This window comes from Acanthochromis polyacanthus, chromosome 4, assembly GCF_021347895.1.
Source record: "Acanthochromis polyacanthus isolate Apoly-LR-REF ecotype Palm Island chromosome 4, KAUST_Apoly_ChrSc, whole genome shotgun sequence".
NCBI lineage: Eukaryota > Metazoa > Chordata > Actinopteri > Pomacentridae > Acanthochromis > Acanthochromis polyacanthus.
The window spans coordinates 36,212,131-36,233,044 of NC_067116.1; the positions used below are offsets into that span (position 1 = coordinate 36,212,131).

Below are 20,914 nucleotides of genomic sequence, written 5' to 3' on the forward strand. Positions count from 1 at the left end.
GGAGTTGATGGAGTTTAGTGAAAACAGAAGCCAAACAAGAGCTGTTGAGTTATCACAGATTAAATCAATTAGTTAGCTATGAATGTTCTGTCATTGTATGAAGTTTTATAATTAACAGGTTTCATTACAAAGACTAAAATATACTTGATGTCCTCATGCATATTGCCACTCAAAAATCAAAGAAATTATGCAGAATACTGGTAATTCATTTAAATGAAGAGCTGTTCACTGGAAAAAACAGTTTGGACAGAACTTTCAGCGGGTGGACTTGATGCAGAAACAAGTCAGCTTCCAAGAAAACTGCACTGCAAGGAGTAAAAACATTCAGCATATTCAAAGGAATGCACAGATTTGAACAAAGACAGCGTTTATGTTTAAAAACTTCCCCATATTTTATTCAAATTGCCCATTCTGAAAACATTCTCCACCTACAGCTGATGCATTATTATTCTTACAACTTACTGAGGGGTTATGAGGAATTATGGAGGAAAGAGGCTGTTAATTGTAGACAATAAACAGCAGCAGTAAACGACAGCAGCTTTGTAATTCAGCTTCACAGTTTTTTTTCTTACTTTTGATGCATCTCTGCTGTGTCTTTCTCAATCCATCCTCCATCATGATCTTCTCAGTTGGGAGAGTTATTAAGCCTGCAGGAAAGAGTTCAGTCAGACTAAAACAGACAATATCGGCTTCTAACATTGATTTTGAGGTGGATTTATACTTTTGCACAGTTTGCTTTTGCTACCTTCATAACAATACTGTAGCTGTGAATCATCATTAGCTTTATGCACAAGAAACATCAAGACTGAAAGTTTGAAACAGTTTTAACAGTGCTTCTTTATCAACAATTTATAGTTATTTCACAGATTTTCTTTGTTTCATTAAATTACAGATAATAATTGGTAACAATAACAGACAAAAGAATAAAATTACATGTTAACTGTTAGAAAAAATACAGGAAAAACAGGCTAAAATTGCAAGCAGTGTCCACCTGAAAAATGTTTAACTTTAACATATAGTAATTTGTTCTTTTATGATCTTCAATTGCAAAATAACGCTATTTTACTATATTTAAATCAGCAAAAAACATTTTGCAGATATTTATTGTTATTTGAAAGAAAATGTAAGTATATTAAAGGATGCAAAATAGTTAATCGTTTTAAACTGTTGTTTAACAGATGATCTCTTTTTTTGTAAAGATACTGATGTTGAAGAAATTCACCCAATATCCTCATGCAAAGTTTACTGCTGTGGGGTGGTTATTAGTATTCTGGTATACTGTGGGCTTACCAACACAGAGTGTGAGTCTGTGAAGGTAAGCTGACCCAGAACTCTTACTGAGTAAAACATTTTATGCAGCTGGTCAGACAGATGTCAGCGGACAGTGTGAAAATCCAGAAAATAAGAGTGGTCAGTTTACATATGGCTGCTAATCATTGACAAATAGTGATGTGGAGCTGACCTTCAAAGTTACCATACAATTACATCATTCACTAACATATCAGTAAATTGTCAATTTCAGACATTGTTGTAGTTTAGTGCAGACGTTTGCTGAGCAAACATTCAAAGAGTGATCACAGATGAAGCTGACTGGTTAAGAATGTTGCAGCATTGCAGGCAGGTGCTCTCTAATCCTGTCCAGCAATGCAGATGGATCCTGTAGGATGGCTGGAAGGTTGTTCCTGTTCACGTAGGCAGCCAAGCTCACAGCAGCAGTTGACAGAACCAGAGGCCACATGACGGATCTCTTGACTTCGACCTCACAGGGTCTGGTCTGCATGGGTCGAGCCATTCTCTCCCACTGGGTGAGGATGGCCTGCCGGGCTCCGGCCCACTTTCCTGGCCCTCCGAGACGATACTGGTAGGGTGTGACTGGACCAAACACCATGCTCATTCCAATTCTGGGATCAGTCAGCAGCAGCTTGAGGATGTTGGGTTGAACCCCCACTATCTTGGCAATCTCATCCATGTAGTCAACATAGTCCACCTGGATGGTGTGTCTCTGACTGGTGACATACCTGAAAATGAGACTCCAGTTGAACATGTGCAGAAAAATCTGGATCTCTACAGATCTGAAATATGTAAGTAATCACAAAGTTGACTGATTTCACTTCAGTACCTTTTAGCCATGGTCTCTTTCTTATACTGGATATCTTTTAGCATAGCAGCCACTGAAGGAAGCTTTAAGCAGCCTGTTTGAAAGGGGACATAGTTGTTTAACTTCATGAGCAAAATAATTCTGTAAAAGCCTAAGTGATGAGATTAGGTTGCATTTGTTAAAGAATCTCTTACCTTTAAAGACACGTGTGGCCCATCTGGCCTGCATCTCAGAGATGGGCATAATGGCTCCCAGTGGTTGCACTAAACCAATGATACACAGCGTGGGCTGATCCAGCTCAGGAGGAAACACATACTTGTACAGAGATGCTTTGTTCTCAGACACTGAGACCACTTGTGAAGCCAGGAATGGAAAGGAAAACCGGTAACCTGTGGCAAAAACCTGCAAGAAAGAGGATTGTGTCAGTCACACAGTGCCTATAAAAAATATAATGCTGCCACCACCATGCCGTGTGATGATACGCATCGTCTTGTTTTTTTATATTCTCCCTCTGACTTAGGTTCTTTTTTTTTTTTTTTTTTGCTTAGAGTGTTCTTTTGTCTTAATGGAGTAGTTAAAGCCAAGTGTAATAATTTAAAAGTGACTGGACCTTCCAGATACAGGTGTCTTTATATTACAATCATTTTCGGCAAATTCACTGCACTCAGATGATCTCTATTTCACTAACGGTGACTTCTAGCATCAACTGGTTGCACCTGTGCTGCGCTGGGTGAGTCACTTTAAATGGGGAGAATATTTATACAATCAATTATTTTTTCTTCTTTTATTTTCAATTAATTGACATTACTTTGTGGAAGAGTGTTTTCACTTGGACATGAAAGAGTCTTTTCAGACATTCTGGTCCAAACAGACAAATGAAAATGGCTGTAATTTAATGTTGAAAATCAACAAAAGTGGGCTTCATACTTTGTACAGGCATTGTAAAACTGCTTGACAGTTGTATGTTTTCATAAATAAAGTGTTGGGAGGACAGAAAAGCTGTACAAGTGGGTGAGTGTTGTTTTCACATAAACTTACCACCAGGTCAACATCTTCCACTACACTTCCATCATCAAACTCCACACTGGAACCTTGAAATCTGCGGATGTTGGGTTTCACCTGAATTGTTCCAGACAGGATGCGGTTGGGAAGCTCATCGTTCACTGTGGGATGTTGGCTGAGCAACCTGAAATTTATGTCCACTCTGGTTAGGTATATGACTGCAATTTATTAAAGGTAGTTGCAAGAGGTACGGACCCGTACCCGTAGCCTGTGGTCTACAGACACGGCACTTTCCATTTGCCAATCAGATACGCGAGATCTGGTCACGTGACTCCCGGTAGACGCTAGCGGTACGGACCCTAAACCTGACCCTAATGCTAACCCTAACCTTAACCTTTGCTTACCTTTCAACAGTTTGCAGTGGTTAGCAGCTTCTTGACTCGCGAGACTCGCGTACGGGTCCGTATCTGTCTGGCAAATGGAAAGTGCCGTATCCGTAGCCCACAGGCTACGGGTACGGGTCCGTATCGGGTACGGTCCGTATCTGTAGACACTACCTTTATTAAATACTGCAGATAGATTCATATAAACAAGGCTAGTAGTGTAAAGCTCCACCAGTAGCATCATTTAGTTACACAGAATAAATATTCCTATCATTTTGCTATAAAGCCACGCAAATAGTGAGGCCAAACGCTTGACCATAAGATTATGCTCAGAAAAGCTGCAGTGAACTCATTATAATTAAAATGTTTTACTATAACACAACACAACATGCAGATATAGACATAGTTGTATAAATACTGAACCTGTGCTTTGGCTTCAGATTGTACAGAGCGTGATCAAATCTGGAGTTGAGTCTCTTCTCTCCCAGAGAACAGAAAACATCGAAGGGTAAGTTTCTCCGTAGAAAACCTCCGAACCTGTTGTTGAACATATCGAGGGGAACCCCGTTGTCCCCAACTCTGTTCAGAACCCAGGCTCCCCTACGAGTGCTCAGGTAAAGCTAAAACAGAAAAGAAATGGTCGTTAGTCACTGTCCAGGTAATTTTGAAAAAAAAATGGCTTGCAAGGATGCTTTGTGTCTGAAATGTTAATAATTAAATGAAGCACTGGTAAATTGTGTTTAAAATATAGTGTAATCCGCAAGTTACAACAATGCAATATCACCCATACTGTCCAGTGTAGCGCTTTGTTTGGGTAGAATTCTACTTTATCACATTTATTTCAGTTGTATATGAAATAAATTGAACATACTTGCTTAAACTCCTTTCCTTTTGTCTTATTACAATTATTTGGCACTTTCACCGTTATGAATGGGTTACAGTAGAAAAAGAGACAGGAAATTGAGGAAATTAATGGGGAATTGTATGCAGTACAGGTCTGGGCTGGTTGAGAATCTAACTGGGGGCTCACTGCTTGAGGGTATTTGCGTCCATGTGGTATGCGCTCGTATTCACCTTTAATTCATATTACAAGCTCTGCACATTCATTAATTAGAACTTGTTTTTTAGGACTTTTGGACTGCACCCTGATGGTAAAGATTATGTTTTTTTCTAGTAAGCACACATGATGAAACTCAAGTATTTCACTCTGATGCAACATTTACACATTCAAACCTGTGCATTCTGAATATTTTGCACATTTAAAAACTTGGTACATTATCAGGAAAAAATCTATGCGATATCATTATTTCCAATCACAGAACATCTCTGCCATAGCATTGTTTTTTATATAGATATGTATACTGACAGTCAATAGAAACTTTGAGGTAGAAATGTACGCAGAATTCTACTTGTAGGGGGGTTGTAATTATTCATTGTGGATTTACTGATGATCTAGTGCCCTGGTCGTTGAGATAATGATGAGTTGTCATTTTGTCATGATTCATTGCACATGGGTTGGTCACTTTGCAAAAGTGAATCAAATACACACCAAGCAATACTCAGTGAGTATCTGCACAATTTGAGAATGGGTTTTGAAGGCCTATATAAAGGCCCAAAAAAGGCCACAATTGTTAGTCCAGTGAACAGCATCATGCCACGTCTATCACATGAACAACGTCTCCGGGCACTGGGTATGGTGGAGGCCGGTTTGAGCTACAGTGATGTAGCCAGGCGTATGGGCTGTTCCCAACCCACAATCAGAAGCCTGGTCCAAAGCATGCGCTGACGGACTGCTGCATGCATCGAAGCAAATGGAGGCCATACTCGGTATTGACTGTTCTGACTTTGTGTTTGGCAGGTGCCGTTTTCTTTTGTGAAATTCTTTATTTTGAAATCATTCTTGAAACTTTAGATTTTTGTTTCTGTATGCCAATATGCTAAACAAATGATTCATTTGAAGAAAATCCAGTTTCGGGCTTCAAAATAAAAATTATGTTGAAAAATATGGTCTCAAAGTTTTTAATGACTGTCAGTGTACAATATTGCAATTTTCCATATCCAGTGGATTCTGTGCAATATCTGAATTTCTACATATGAAAGAATCAGTACATTATCAAAGGTATTTATGTATATTTCTTGTTTATTTCTAATTTCCACTGATGTTTCCTGCATGTTTGCTCTATCCTCTTTGCTGCTGTAACACTGTGGGATAAATAAAATCTTATCTTTCCGTATAGGTACATAACTATCTCAGGCCAACCTGCTTGGTGACTCTGCTCAGCTCCGCCGCTATGTCACCTCCAGAGTTTCCGATTCCAATCACCACAACCTTTTTATTCCTCCACTCTTCAGGAGTCTTGTAGTCTCTGCTGTGGAAATACTTCCCCGTAAAAGTGTCGATGCCTGAAGGAAATAAGACAGATTTGTGAGAGCTGTACATAAGTAGACATTGAAGTTTTGCAATCAAAGCACTGCTGGACCCACAGTTCAGGACATGATGCTGACAACTCTTATCACTGTGGATCATCTCACTAAATAGTGCTATAAAACCACTTTGTTGGTTGCTAAAAGCTCAGTCGTACTGTGTCAAGGGTCGACTGATAAGCAACAGAATTCTCTTGTTATGGTGTTGCAGCACAATCAGGAATAGAATAGAATAGAATAGAATAGTCACTTTAATGTCAACCAGAACATACACTAGTTGGTGCACATCATGACAGAAATTTCGATGAAGAAAGCTCGCCATTGGAGAGATAAAAAAAAACAAAAATCAAAAAATAATTTTAAATAAAAAACATTTCCAATATATACACGTAAAAAAAACACACATACATACACATCCGCACATATTTATTCTACAGACAAGATAGAGCAGCAGTATTGCATGTAACATTGAAAAAAGTAGCAGCATTTATATTTTCACAGTGACAACAGGTGGACCTGCCCAGAAGGATTATTTGAGTTCAAGAGTCTGATGGCTTGGGGGATCAAACTGCTACAGAACCTGGCTGTTCTTGTTCTGATGCTGCAGAACCTCCTCCCAAAGGGGAGCAGGGAGAACAGACCACGGTGGGTGTGTAGAGTCTATCTGCTACTGAGTGAACTTGGTGAGTTGAGTTATGTGCTGTTTTTCAAGGCAGATTAATTACTAACCAAGGAAACTGATTTGCATCTGTGGTCAAACTTCAAATTCTTAGGTTTTCCATATTTTTAATCAGGGACAACTTTTAAAAGTTTTCCTTCACTGTTGATGGGCTACTACTCTGCATATGTAACCAATCAGATGTGCTGTGGGCTACAGATAGAGGGATACAGATGTGGGGCATTACCTGGGAAGTCATGGAGAGGCAGGTTGGGGTGGCAGTGATGTCCAACACAGATCATCACAGCATCAAAAATGTGTTTCTCCTTTTTGCCTTCACTGTTCTCCGTTTCAACATCCCACTGTCCTGAACGGGAAAAGTCTGATCTCTGCTTCACCTGCAGGACTCTGGTCTGGACAACAAGAAGACAGAAGAGAGTTTGCAGACTCATTTAATCATCACAAGTCATCATTTCTTGTCGTATGCATGAAAATGAAGGTGATAAGAGAAGTAAATGTAGGAAGTGAGCAAAGCGTCCTCACATTGAAGCGGATGTGCTTGATGAGCTTGAAGTGGTCGGCGTACATCCGATAATAGTCCATGATGAGGGTGTTGTGCATGAAGTTTGGGAAATGTGCGGGGATGGGGAAGTCGCTGTAGCACATCATCTCCTTGGAGGTGTTGATGATGACAGAGTGGTAGATGCTGGCCCTGTCTGACTCTGGATTCTCCTGCAATAACAGCCAAGATGAGGGGAAAAAACATCATAATCTCTTATCAAATCTAGAGAAAAGTCCAACCTGTACACAGCGTCACAAACCTTAAACCTCCACAGGCCTCCGATGTCATTGCTGCTTTCAAAGCAAACAGGCTCCAGCCCTTCATCCAGGCAGCACTTGATGCAGACCATACCTGAGCTGCCTGCTCCAATCACTGCCACGCGACGAGTCATACTTCAGATCTATGAAAATAAATCCAATCAGTCTGAATGTCTTTTTTGGAAATTTGCCTTTTAAAAAACAATTAAATCTCATCACATCACACCACTAAAATTCTAACGGCAGAAAAGAAATGCTATCATCTGACACAAATACAATAAAATCTATGACAGTAAACAGGATGCATTTATTAACAGCAAGATTAATCTGTGACCTCGAGGTAGAAGAATTTGGTCAGATTGTTCGATATTTGTGATAAGGATGAACGCTCTCCCTTAACCAACACTTGTTTCTTTTAATTAAATTTTCAATTTTATTCATTTAGCGCCAATTCCAGGTCAAATAGTCTCGATACGTTTTACAGAACCCATATGTCTGAACTCCCAGAGCAAGCCCTAAGGCCACAGTGGGAAGAAAAACACCCTTTTAACAGGGAAGAAACCTGGAGCAGAATCCGGCTCTTTTGGCTTTTAATAGTCTTTTGGACTATTAAAAGCCAAATCACTCTTAAATAGCTGAAACGACTATCCATCCAATATCTACACACCACTTAATCCTCATTGAGGTTGCAGGCGGAGCTGGATTCTATCCCAGCTGACATATGGCGAATTATGACATCCTGGACATGCCACCAGTCTATCACAGGGCTGGACATAGAGAGAAATAGCACATTCTCATTCAAACCTATGGAACAGTCTTTGGATTGTGGGAGGAAGCCGGAGAACCTCCAGTAAACCCATGAACACAGAGGGAGAACATGCAAACTCAACGCAGAAAGATCCCAGGTCGAGGCTGGGACATGAAGCAGGGATCTTCTAGCTGCATGGCCACAGTGCTAACCACTCAACAACTGTGCAGCCCCTTAACTATATTATTTTTAATTAAAACAAGCATCAATAACCTATGAAACAAATCTAACCCGAACCCTAAAAATGGGCAACTCTGGTGTAACCAAGTGGATGATTCCAAAATCTTTCTATGCAATATCCAATTTTTCTTTGTATAAATCAAATAAATAGGATGAATTACAAGGAACACAGTTTCAGAACTGTGGCTCTTGCTTTTCTGCACTCACTGATGGATAAATATGGAGCATGGACTGACTTTAGAAAGAAATTAGGATGATTTTACCTTGCTTAGAGCACAATGTCACACATTTCAGATTCATGTTTGCTCTAAAATACCTTAAAACATGCCATTAAAAGGTTAAAATTTGAAGATGTGTGGGCTAGGCTGAGCTTCCAGTGTTTTATTTCAGATCCTAACAACGCTTTACGTGTTTTTTCTTTCGCAAACAAGAGGGTGTATGCATGCAGGAAGCATGAAACAAGTATGGTTTTTCTAACTTTTACGCGTTGATTAAATCAGGCTTTCCCCTATTCAGTCTAATCAATCTAGCTTCATTTACTCTGCTGATTTGTGTCGACATTTAATGGCATAAAGTTCACCAGTACTTAATATGTGGCTTCTGTTCTTCGTCAGCGAGTTTACAACCGCTGCAGCGATCCAAGCTGTCATGTTTGCCGAACTTGGTTTTCCAGCCGTCATATTTAAAAATGTTGCACAGATGTACCCAAACGTTGCAACCTATTATCCAGATGTCTTACCTTTCTGCAGCTCAAGTCAGGAAACAGCTTCTTCGTGTTGTATGCACACGGTCTGAGGTTGCATGGAGCTGGACGGTGGGCGGAGTGAAGCTTCTTCTATTTATCCTGAACTGAACCTGCAGCGTCACACTTATTTAACAGGAGGAAAAGCAAACAGACAAACACTACTCTTTGCCTAAACATTCCATACATGCTCCATTTTATAGTCAATGTCATGAACCCGAGAGGGTTTCTAGCTTTACAAGTTAAAAGAAGCAGTAGAACCTAATGCCTTACATGCACTCTGATGAGAAATGATGGTTTGGATGTTTTGTTTTGTTTGTTTGTTATGTAAATGTTTGTGCTCCAAACCAAAAATGGTCGTGAGCCTGAAATTAATAAATGAAACGAAATGAAAATGAGATGTGTTTCAATGTTTTTTTTTTGTTTTTTTTTATTTGGAGTAATGGAACAGAATCGCAACAGTTTGTTGCAAGTTTTCTGAAGACCTTATCAGGACAAACCAAGACCCACTACTGCAAAACTGAAGTCAATATCACACCTGACACTGATTAGTTTTAACTTATCACTGAATATAGTGAAATAGTATGTTCATGCGCAATGATGCATACTTCATTCTTGTCATCATGTAAAGAATTCCACAATAAAACGAGTCATTTCAAGATCAGTTTGTGTATTTTCACACACCTGAACTTCATGTGAACTTTTGTGCAGTCCCAAGGCTCAAAGACGTTCCTTGAAGGCTTTTACTGCTGTTATAAAGTTTTATAATTAATAGGCTCAATTGCAAGGACTAAAATGATGACTCATGCTGACATGCAAAAATACGCAAAAATCAAAGTGACTGTGCACAGTTTTGTTCAGGAGTTGGTGGGGTTTTGGGAAAATAGAAGCCAAGCAAGAATTAATGAGTTATCAGTGATTAAATCAATTAGGTAGCTATGAATCTTGTGTCATTGTGCAGGGAGGTTCTCTTCAAAAGCCCGTGGATTCTGCAGAAAAAGTGGGGTTGTTCCCTTATTTTAAAATGATGAGTCACGATGAGATTTTTTACATATCACTCAATCCATTTTTAAAAAAATAAAATAAAATCTGAAACACATTTGATTTGTTGTGCAGTTACAAGGAGCAATAAAGTTTCTTGAGGATTTTTCTATTGGGCAAAGTCAGGATGGTTTTTTTTTGCAATTGCTGTGAAGTTTCAGAATGAACAAAAAACAACAGGCTCGATTACAAGGACTAAAATGCACACTCGAAAATCAGAATCAGAATCAGAATCACTTTATTCATCCCCGAAGGGAAATTCAGTTGTCAGGGTTCTTATCTGTTTAATTTTGAATTGAATAGCCTGACTGCTGATGGCAAGAAAGATTTCCTAAATCTTTCGGTCTTGCAGCGCAGGGATAGGAGCCGTCCACTGATGTTTCGTTGTTCATTGAGGCAGATGTGAAGTGAATGATCCATGTTTGTCAGAATGGCCTCCATCTTGCTCAGTGCCCGTCTCTCCACCTCATCCTCCAATGTGTTCAATCCGATTCCAACCACAGAGCCAGCTTTTTTAATCAGTTTGTTCAGACGCCTTGCATCCTTCTGATTTATGCTGACTCCCCGGCAGACGGCAGCATAAAACAGGACACTTGCTACCACAGACTGATAAAACATCTGCAGCATCTTACCGCAGGTAATCAAGATAATCAAGGTAAATTTACAGCATTTTGCCAAGAAGCTTGGGTAATTTAGTGATGAGCAATGCTAAACAAGCCTTAGAGGAGTTAGCATCAATTAAATTGATTAGTTAGTGATGGATTTTGCACCCTACACACAGAGGTGCTCTTTGATCCCATCCAGGAGTGCAGTTAAATGATGCAGGAAATCATTCACTCTAGCCATCTTATGTTAACCACATCTAAACTGTTGTGCAATCACAAGGAGCAGTGAGACTTCTTGAAGGATCTTCTACAGGCCAAAGTCAGGGAGGTCTGACTACACATGTCAAGAAGCCTTTATAAGTACTAGGTTAAAATGTACATGCATGTTGTCAAGAACACAAAAAATAAAGGTAACTGTGCAGAATTCTGTCAAGAAGTTTGTATAGTTTAGTGAAAACAGAAGAAAAGCAAGAGTTAATGAGTTATCACAGAATAAATTGATGAGTTATCTGTGAATGTTGTGTCATTGTGAATTATAAAGCTGATTCATATATATTAGCATATATATATGCTAATTCATAGCAAAATTCAAATTCATGGAGGCCTGACTGCACCGATCATAAAGCACTGTGATTAACAGGTTCCATTACAGTAGTATGGACAAACAGGGCTAAAATGCATTTGGTACCTTCCTGCATACTGGTAATTCATTTAAATGAAGAGCTGTTCACTGGAAAAAACAGTTTGGACAGAACTTTCAGCGGGTGGACTTGATGCAGAAACAAGTCAGCTTCCAATAAAACTGCACTGCAAGGAGTAAAAACATTCAGCATATTCAAAGGAATGCACAGATTTGAACAAAGACAGCATTTATGTTTAAAACATTTCCCCATATTTTATTCAAATTGCCCATTCTAAAAACATTCTCCACCTACAGCTGATTCATTATTCTTACAACTTACTGAGGGGTTTTGAGGAATTATGGAGGAGAGAGGAAAGAGGAAAGGAAGAGGCTGTTTATTGTAGACGAAGCTGCTCAGCAAAGCAGCACATGAGAAAATCATAATGATGCCGAGGGTAGACGAAGGTTTGGTCTCTGGTTCTGGTACCACTCTCATCTTGAAAGGCTGAATCACTCGATCCCACTGAGTGAGAATCGCCTGACGGGCTCCGGCCCAACAGCCTGCTCCAGTCAGACGGTACTGATACGGAGTGGCAGGACCGTAGAAAACCTGCAGCGCCAGTTTGGGATCCTTCACAAAGAGCCACGCTATGTTTGGTCGAGCCCCGAACTGCTCTGCCAGAGAGTCCTGGTAAGGGATGTAGTCCACCTGCAGGGGGTTACGCTCTGAACAGGCATATCTAACAGAGGAACAGAGAAAAGAACAGTGTAAAAGGAGGAACAAATAGCTATAGAAGTTAGAAGATTTTGCAACAAGTTGTTATTGGTGATCATTCCACCAAATTAATACACAGTTTTGGTCACATTAGCAGCTTTATAATTCAGCTTCACAGTTTTTTTTCTTACTTTTGATGCATCTCTGCTGTGTCTTTTTCAATTTCCTCCATCATGATCTTCTCAGTTGGGAGAGTTATTAAGCCTGCAGGGAAGAATTCAGTCAGACTAAAACAGACAATATCGGCTTCTAACATTGATTTGAGGTGGATTTATACTTTTGCACAGTTTGCTGTTGTTACCTTCATAACGATACTGTAGCTGTGAATCATCATTAGCTTTATGCACAAGAAACATCAAGAATGAAAGTTTGAAACAGTTTTAACAGTGCTTCATCAACAATTTACAGTTATTTCACAGATTTTCTTTGTTTTGTTAAATTACAGATAATAATTGGTAACAATAACAGACAAAAGAATAAAATTACATGTTAACTGTTAGAAAAAATACAGGAAAAACAGGCTAAAATTGCAAGCAGTGTCCACCTGAAAAATGTTTAACTTTAACATATAGTAATTTGTTCTTTTATGATCTTCAATTGCAAAATAACGCTATTTTACTATACTTAAATCCGCAAAAAACATTTTGCAGATATTTATTGTTATTTGAAAGAAAATGTAAGTATATTAAAGGATGCAAAATAGTTAATCGTTTTAAACTGTTGTTTAACAGATGATCTCTTTTTTTGTCCAGATACTGATGTTGAAGAAATTCACCCAAATCCTCATGCAAAGTTTACTGCTGTGGGGTGGTTATTAGTATTCTGGTATACTGTGGGCTTACCAACACAGAGTGTGAGTCTGTGAAGGTAAGCTGACCCAGAACTCTTACTGAGTAAAACATTTTATGCAGCTGGTCAGACAGATGTCAGCGGACAGTGTGAAAATCCAGAAAATAAGAGTGGTCAGTTTACATATGGCTGCTAATCATTGACAAATAGTGATGTGGAGCTGACCTTCAAAGTTACCATACAATTACATCATTCACTAACGTATCAGTAAATTGTCAATTTCAGACATTGTTGTAGTTTAGTGCAGACGTTTGCTGAGCAAACATTCAAAGAGTGATCACAGATGAAGCTGACTGGTTAAGAATGTTGCAGCATTGCAGGCAGGTGCTCTCTAATCCTGTCCAGCAATGCAGATGGATCCTGTAGGATGGCTGGAAGGTTGTTCCTGTTCACGTAGGCAGCCAAGCTCACAGCAGCAGTTGACAGAACCAGAGGCCACATGACGGATCTCTTGGCTTTGACCTCACAGGGTCTGGTCTGCATGGGTTGAGATATTCTCTCCCACTGGGTGAGGATGGCCTGCCGGGCTCCGGCCCACTTTCCTGGCCCTCCGAGACGATACTGGTAGGGTGTGACTGGACCAAACGCCACGCTCATTCCAATTCTGGGATCAGTCAGCAGCAGCTTGAGGATGTTGGGTCGAACCCCCACTATCTTGGCATCTCATCCATGTAGTCAACATAGTCCACCTGGATGGTGTGTCTCTGACTGGTGACATACCTGAAAATGAGACTCCAGTTGAACATGTGCAGAAAAATCTGGATCTCTACAGATCTGAAATATTAAGTAATCACAAAGTTGACTGATTTCACTTCAGTACCTTTTAGCCATGGTCTCTTTCTTATACTGGATATCTTTTAGCATAGCAGCCACTGAAGGAAGCTTTAAGCAGCCTGTTTGAAAGGGGACATAGTTGTTTAACTTCATGAGCAAAATAATTCTGTAAAAGCCTAAGTGATGAGATTAGGTTGCATTTGTTAAAGAATCTCTTTACCTTTAAAGACACGTGTGGCCCATCTGGCCTGCATCTCAGAGATGGGCATAATGGCTCCCAGTGGTTGCACTAAACCAATGATACACAGCGTGGGCCGATCCAGCTCAGGAGGAAACACATACTTGTACAGAGATGCTTTGTTCTCAGACACTGAGACCACTTGTGAAGCCAGAAATGGAAAGGAAAACCGGTAACCTGTGGCAAAAACCTGCAAGAAAGAGGCTTGTGTCAGTCACACAGTGCCTATAAAAAGTATAATGCTGCCACCACCATGCCGTGTGATGATACGCATCGTCTTGTTTTTTTATATTCGCCCCCTGACTTAGGTTCTTTTTTTTTTTTTGCTTAAAGTGTTCTTTTGTCTTAATGGAGTAGTTAAAGCCAAGTGTGATAATTTAAAAGTGACTGGACCTTCCAGATACAGGTGTCTTCATATTACAATCACTTTCGGCAAATTCACTGCACTCAGATGATCTCTATTTCACTAACGGTGACTTCTAGCATCAACTGGTTGCACCTGTGCTGCGCTGGGTGAGTCACTTTAAATGGGGAGAATATTTATACAATCAATTATTTTTTCTTCTTTAATTTTCAATTAATTGACATTACTTTGTGGAAGAGTGTTTTCACTTGGACATGAAAGAGTCTTTTCAGACATTCTGGTCCAAACAGACAAATGAAAATGGCTGTAATCTAATGTTGAAAATCAACAAAAGTGGGCTTCATACTTTGTACAGGCATTGTAAAACTGCTTGACAGTTGTATGTTTTCATAAATAAAGTGTTGGGAGGACAGAAAAGCTGTACAAGTGGGTGAGTGTTGTTTTCACATAAACTTACCACCAGGTCAACATCTTCCACTACACTTCCATCATCAAACTCCACACTGGAACCTTGAAATCTGCGGATGTTGGGTTTCACCTGAATTGTTCCAGACAGGATGCGGTTGGGAAGCTCATCGTTCACTGTGGGATGTTGGCTGAGCAACCTGAAATTTATGTCCGCTCTGGCTAGGTATATGACTGCAATTTATTAAATACTGCAGATAGATTCATATAAACAAGGCTAGTAGTGTAAAGCTCCACCAGTAGCATCATTTAGTTACACAGAATAAATATTCCTATCATTTTGCTATAAAGCCACACAAATAGTGAGGCCAAAAGCTTGACCATAAGATTATGCTCGGAAAAACTGCAGTGAACTCATTAAAATTAAAATGTTTGACTATAATACAACACAACATGCAGATATAGACATAGTTGTATAAATACTGAACCTGTGCTTTGGCTTCAGATTGTACAGAGTGTGATCAAATCTGGAGTTGAGTTTCTTCTCTCCCAGAGAACAGAAAACAAAGGGTAAGTTTCTCCGTTGAAAACCTCTGACCCTGTTGTTCAACAGATCACGGGGAATCCCGTTGTCCCCAACTCTGTTCTGAACCCAGGCTCCCCTACGAGTGCTCAGGTAAAGCTAAAACAGAAAAGAAATGGTCGTTAGTCACTGTCCAGGTAATTTTGAAAAAAAAATGGTTTGCAAGGATGCTTTGTGTCTGAAATGTTAATACTTAAATGAATCATTGGTAAAGTGCGTTTGAAATAGTGTTATCCGCAAGTTACAACAATGCAATATCACCCATACTGTCCAGTGTAGCGCTTTGTTTGGGTAGCATACCTCTATCACATTTATTTCAATTGTATGTGCAGTTGTGCACGCAATAAATTGAACATACTGGCTCAAACTCCTTTCTTTTTGTTTTATTACAATTATTTGGCACTTTCACAGTTATGAGTGAGTTACAGTAGAAAAGGAGACAGGAAATTGGGGAAATTAATGGGGAATTGTATGCAGTACAGGTCTGGGCTGGCTGAGAATCTAACTGGGGGCTCACTGCTTGAGGGTATTTGCGTCCATGTGGTATGCGCTCGTATTCACCTTTAAATAATAATGGATTAGATTTATATAGCGCTTTTCAAGGCACTCAAAGCGCTTCACAATGGATCCATTATTCATTCGCTCACACATTCTCACTCTGGTGGTGGTAAGCTACATTTGTAGCCACAGCTGCCCTGGGGCAGACTGACGGAAGCGTGGCTGCCAATCCGCGCCTACGGCCCCTCCGACCGCCACCAACATTCACACGCATTCGTACACCAGTGTGAGAGCAGCACTGGAGGCAAGGCGGGTAAAGTGTCTTGCCCAAGGACACAACAGCACATGACTAGGCAACCCTTTGATCATTGGACGACCCGCTGTACCACCTGAGACACAGCCGCTCCTAATTCATATAACAAGCTTTGCACATTTATTAATTAGAATTTGCTTTTTAGGACTTCTGGACTGCACCCTGATGGTAAAGATGATTTTTTTTTTTTTTTTTTTTTAGTAAGCCAACATGATGAAACTGAAGTATTTCACTCTGATGCAACATTTTCAGATTCAAACCTGTGCATTTTGAATATTTTGCACATTTAAAAACTTGGTACAATATCAGGCAAAAATCTATGCGATATCAGTATTTCTAATCACAGAACATCTCTGCCATAACATTGTTTTTTATATAGATATGTACAATATGCCAATTTTCCATATCCAGTGGATAAATAAAATCTTATCTTTCCGTATGGGTACGTAACTATCTCAGGCCAACCTGCTTGGTGAATCTGCTCAGCTCCGCTGCTATGTCACCTCCAGAGTTTCCGATTCCAATCACCACAACCTTTTTATTCCTCCACTCTTCAGGAGTCTTGTAGTCTCTGCTGTGGAAATACTTCCCCGTAAAAGTGTCGATGCCTGAAGGAAATAAGACAGATTTGTGAGAGCTGTACATAAGTAGATATTGAAGCTTTGCAATCAAACCACAGCTGGACCCACAGTTCAGGACATGATGCTGACAACTCTTATCACTGTGGATCATCTCACTAAATAGTGCTATAAAACCACTTTGTTGGTTGCTAAAAGCTCAGTCGTACTGTGTCAAGGGTCGACTGATAAGCAACAGAATTCTCTTGTTATGGTGTTGCAGCACAATCAGGAGCAGAATAGAATAAAATAGAATAGAATAGTCACTTACTTTCAACCAGAACATACACTAGTTGGTGCACATCCTGACAGAAATTTCGATGAAAAAAGCTTGCCATTGGAGAGATTAAAAAAATAATATATATATATATATATATATACACACACACATATATATATATATTCTTTTTTTTTTAAATAAAAAAAACATTTCCAATATATACATGTAAAAAACACACATACAACCCATCTTCATATGTTTTGGTCGTGTCCGTTGTACCATGACACGACTCGAACCGACAGCACTCACAGCAGTTTTTGGGGTTTTTCCCCCTACACTGTCACTCCCTAATATAAGGTGGACTTTGTAGCATTTGTCACCCTGTTAGCTAGATGCCTGATTTTGTTGAAATGGAAGTGTCCTATTCCTCCTTCTCATGCTTTATGGATCAAGGACAATATTTACTTTATTAAGATGGAAAAGATAAGGTGTACATTGAATGGTTCTCTTGACAAATTTAACAAAAGCTGGAGACCTTTCCTCAAATATGTAGAGGTACTGATGTTTACTGTTGTTCCAGGCTGACTGCTTTTACCACATGTCCCGGACTGTGTGTGCATGGTGCCCACTTGTGTGCATGGGGTGGCGATGAGATGCTTTTTATTTTCAAAATTATTTTTTTATTTTTCAACTCTGTGCATTTTACATTTAACTCAATCATTGTGTGGTGACCAGGGGTTTTGTTTTGTTGTTGCTTCATGTTTGTGTCACGCGTTTTTTTTGTTTGTTTGTTTGTTTTTTGTACCTGACACAACTTTGGAATCTGTGATAATACCACTTGCAATAATTATGTGATAAAAACTCAATAAACAAACTTGAGCAAAAAAAACCCACACATACATACACATCCACACATATTTATTCTACAGAAAAGACATAGTTCAAGAGTCTGATGGCTTGGGGGATCAAACTGCTACAGAACCTGGCTGTTCTTGTTCTGATGCTGCAGAACCTCCTCCCAAAGGGGAGCAGGGAGAACAGACCACGGTGGGTGTGTAGAGTCTATCTGCTACTGAGTGAACTTGGTGAGTTGAATTGACTAATGTGTTGTTTTTCAAGGCAGATTAATCAGCAATCAAAGAGATTGATGACCGATACTCGGAACTGATTTGCATCTGTGGTCAAACTTCAAATTCTTGTGTTTCTCATATTTTTAATCAGGGACAACTTTTAAAAGTTTTCCTTCACTGTTGATGGGCTACTACTCTGCATATGTAACCAATCAGATGTGCTGTGGGCTACAGATAGAGGGATACAGATGTGGGGCATTACCTGGGAAGTCATGGAGAGGCAGGTTGGGGTGGCAGTGATGTCCAACACAGATCATCACGGCATCAAAAATGTGTTTCTCCTTTTTGCCTTCACTGTTCTCCGTTTCAACATCCCACTGGCCTGAATGGGAAAAGTCTGATCTCTGCTTCACCTGCAGGACTCTGGTCTGGACAACAAGAAGACAGAAGAGAGTTTGCAGACTCATTTAATCACCACAAGTCATCATTTCTTGTCGTATACATGAAAATGAAGGTGATAAGAGAAGTAAATGTAGGAAGTGAGCAAAGCGTCCTCACATTGAAGCGGATGTGCTTGATGAGCTTGAAGTTGTCGGCGTACATCCGATAATAGTCCATGATGAGGGTGTTGTGCATGAAGTTTGGGAAATGTGCGGGGATGGGGAAGTCGCTGTAGCACATCATCTCCTTGGAGGTGTTGATGATGACAGAGTGGTAGATGCTGGCTCTGTCTGACTCTGGATTCTCCTGCAATAACAGCCAAGATGAGGGGAAAAAACATCATAATCTCTTATCAAATCTAGAGAAAAGTCCAACCTGTACACAGCGTCACAAACCTTAAACCTCCACAGGCCTCCGATGTCATTGCTGCTTTCAAAGCAAACAGGCTCCAGCCCTTCATCCAGGCAGCACTTGATGCAGACCATACCTGAGCTGCCTGCTCCAATCACTGCCACGCGACGAGTCATACTTCAAATCTATGAAAATAAATCCAATCAGTCTGAATGTCTTTTTTGGAAATTTGCCTTTTAAAAAACAATTAAATCTCATCACATCACACCACTAAAATTCTAACGGCAGAAAAGAAATGCTATCATCTGACACAAATACAATAAAATCTATGACAGTAAACAGGATGCATTTATTAACAGCAAGATTAATCTGTGACCTCGAGGTAGAAGAATTTGGTCAGATTGTTAGATATTTGTGATAAGGATGAACGCTCTCCCTTAACCAACACTTGTTTCTTTTAATTAAATTTTCAATTTTATTCATTTAGCGCCAATTCCAGGTCAAATAGTCTCGATACGTTTTACAGAACCCATATGTCTGAACTCCCAGAGCAAGCCCTAAGGCCACAGTGGGAAGAAAAACACCCTTTTAACAGGGAAGAAACCTGGAGCAGAATCCGGCTCTTTTGGCTTTTAATAGTCTTTTGGACTATTAAAAGCCAAATCACTCTTAAATAGCTGAAACGACTATCCATCCAATATCTACACACCACTTAATCCTCATTGAGGTTGCAGGCGGAGCTGGATTCTATCCCAGCTGACATATGGCGAATTATGACATCCTGGACATGCCACCAGTCTATCACAGGGCTGGACATAGAGAGAAATAGCACATTCTCTATGGAACAGTCTTTGGACCGTGGGAGGAAGCCGGAGAACCTCCAGTAAACCCATGAACACAGAGGGAGAACATGCAAACTCCACGCAGAAAGATCCCAGGTCAAGGCTGGGACACGAACCAGGGATCTTCTAGCCTAGCTTAGCTAGACTGTATTCCCGTTATAAGGGATATACACAATATAAAGGCTGTCTGGTCCCCAGGCAAGGGATCTTCTAGCTGCAGGGCCACAGTGCTAACCACTGAACAACTGTGCAGCCCCTTAACTATATTTAATTAAAACGAGCATCAATAACCTATAAAATAAATCAGTTTAACTCCAGCTGGCAGCTAAAAATGGGCAACTCTGGTGTAACCAAGTGGATTTCAAAATGTTTCTATGCAAGACACGCCTTCATATGTGATTTTTCTTTGTATAAATCAAATAAATAGGACGAATTACAAGGAACAGAGTTTGAGAACTGTGGCTCTTGCTTTTCTGCACTCACTGATGGATAAATATGGAGCATGGACTGACTTTAGAAAGAAATTAGGATAATTTTACTTTGCTTAGCGCACAATGTCACACATTTCATATTCATGTTTGTTCTAGAGTCTATATGACTCATGCTAATGACCACCATTAGCACACCAGGGCTCAGTGACATCTGTGCATTTCAACGACCCCCACCGATACTCACAACGACCATCGTCGTCAGATGAGTTTTAGTATCGGTCGTTGGAATAATAGCCCCGGACACACCTCACAGAGGTTTAAAAGCTGAGGCAACACCAACCACCACCAGAACTGAAGAAGCCTCTTGTGTCGAGATTTAATGGCATAAAGTTCACCAGTACTTAATATGTGGCTTCTGTTCTTCGTCAGCGAGTTTCCAGCCGCTGCAGCGATCCAAGCTGTCCTGTTTGCCAAACTTGGTTTTCCAGCCGTCATATTTAAAAATGTTGCACAGATGTACCCAAACGTTGCAACCTATTATCCAGATGTCTTACCTTTCTGCAGCTCGAGTCAGGAAACAGCTTCTTCGTGTTGTATGCACACGGTCTGAGGTTGCATGGAGCTGGACGGTGGGCGGAGTGAAGCTTCTTCTGTTCATTCTAAACTGAACCTGCGGTGTCACAGTTATTTAACAGGAGGAAAAGCAAACAGACAAACACTACTCTTTGCCTAAACATTCCATACATGCTCCATTTTATAGT

General features: G+C 40.0%; 2 protein-coding genes across 17 annotated transcripts in view; both read right to left on the bottom strand.

Annotated features, from left to right (window-relative positions):
• LOC110950205 (flavin containing dimethylaniline monoxygenase 4) overlaps positions 1–20,802 on the bottom strand; it is a 47,083-nt gene extending 26,281 nt beyond the window's left edge. For 3 of the 16 annotated variants that reach the window (XM_051946627.1, XM_051946628.1, XM_051946624.1), the window contains exons 1-8: positions 20,708–20,797; positions 7,387–7,527; positions 7,109–7,297; positions 6,813–6,978; positions 5,744–5,886; positions 3,907–4,103; positions 3,137–3,284; positions 2,293–2,500 (exon numbers count right to left, since the gene is read on the bottom strand). In XM_051946627.1, the coding sequence (XP_051802587.1) occupies positions 2,293–2,500; positions 3,137–3,284; positions 3,907–4,103; positions 5,744–5,886; positions 6,813–6,978; positions 7,109–7,297; positions 7,387–7,518 (1,183 nt within the window). In that variant the 5' untranslated portion in view covers positions 7,519–7,527; positions 20,708–20,797. Of the gene's footprint in view, positions 1–1,462; positions 2,019–2,119; positions 2,193–2,292; positions 2,501–3,136; positions 3,285–3,906; positions 4,104–5,743; positions 5,887–6,812; positions 6,979–7,108; positions 7,298–7,386; positions 7,528–9,111; positions 9,203–20,707 lie in introns of those variants that run through there. The other 13 variants (XR_007941250.1, XR_007941249.1, XM_051946626.1 and 10 more) reach the window with 11 other exon arrangements.
• LOC127533512 (flavin-containing monooxygenase 5-like) lies at positions 368–20,803 on the bottom strand. The gene is given in 12 exon segments (XM_051946629.1): positions 368–745; positions 12,459–13,668; positions 13,671–13,726; positions 13,827–13,899; positions 14,001–14,208; positions 14,840–14,987; positions 15,276–15,469; positions 16,647–16,789; positions 18,351–18,516; positions 18,647–18,835; positions 18,925–19,065; positions 20,708–20,803. Coding segments are annotated over 10 exon segments (1,674 nt in total). The 5' UTR covers positions 19,057–19,065; positions 20,708–20,803; the 3' UTR covers positions 368–745; positions 12,459–13,303.
• Positions 20,804–20,914: the final 111 nt, after the last annotated feature.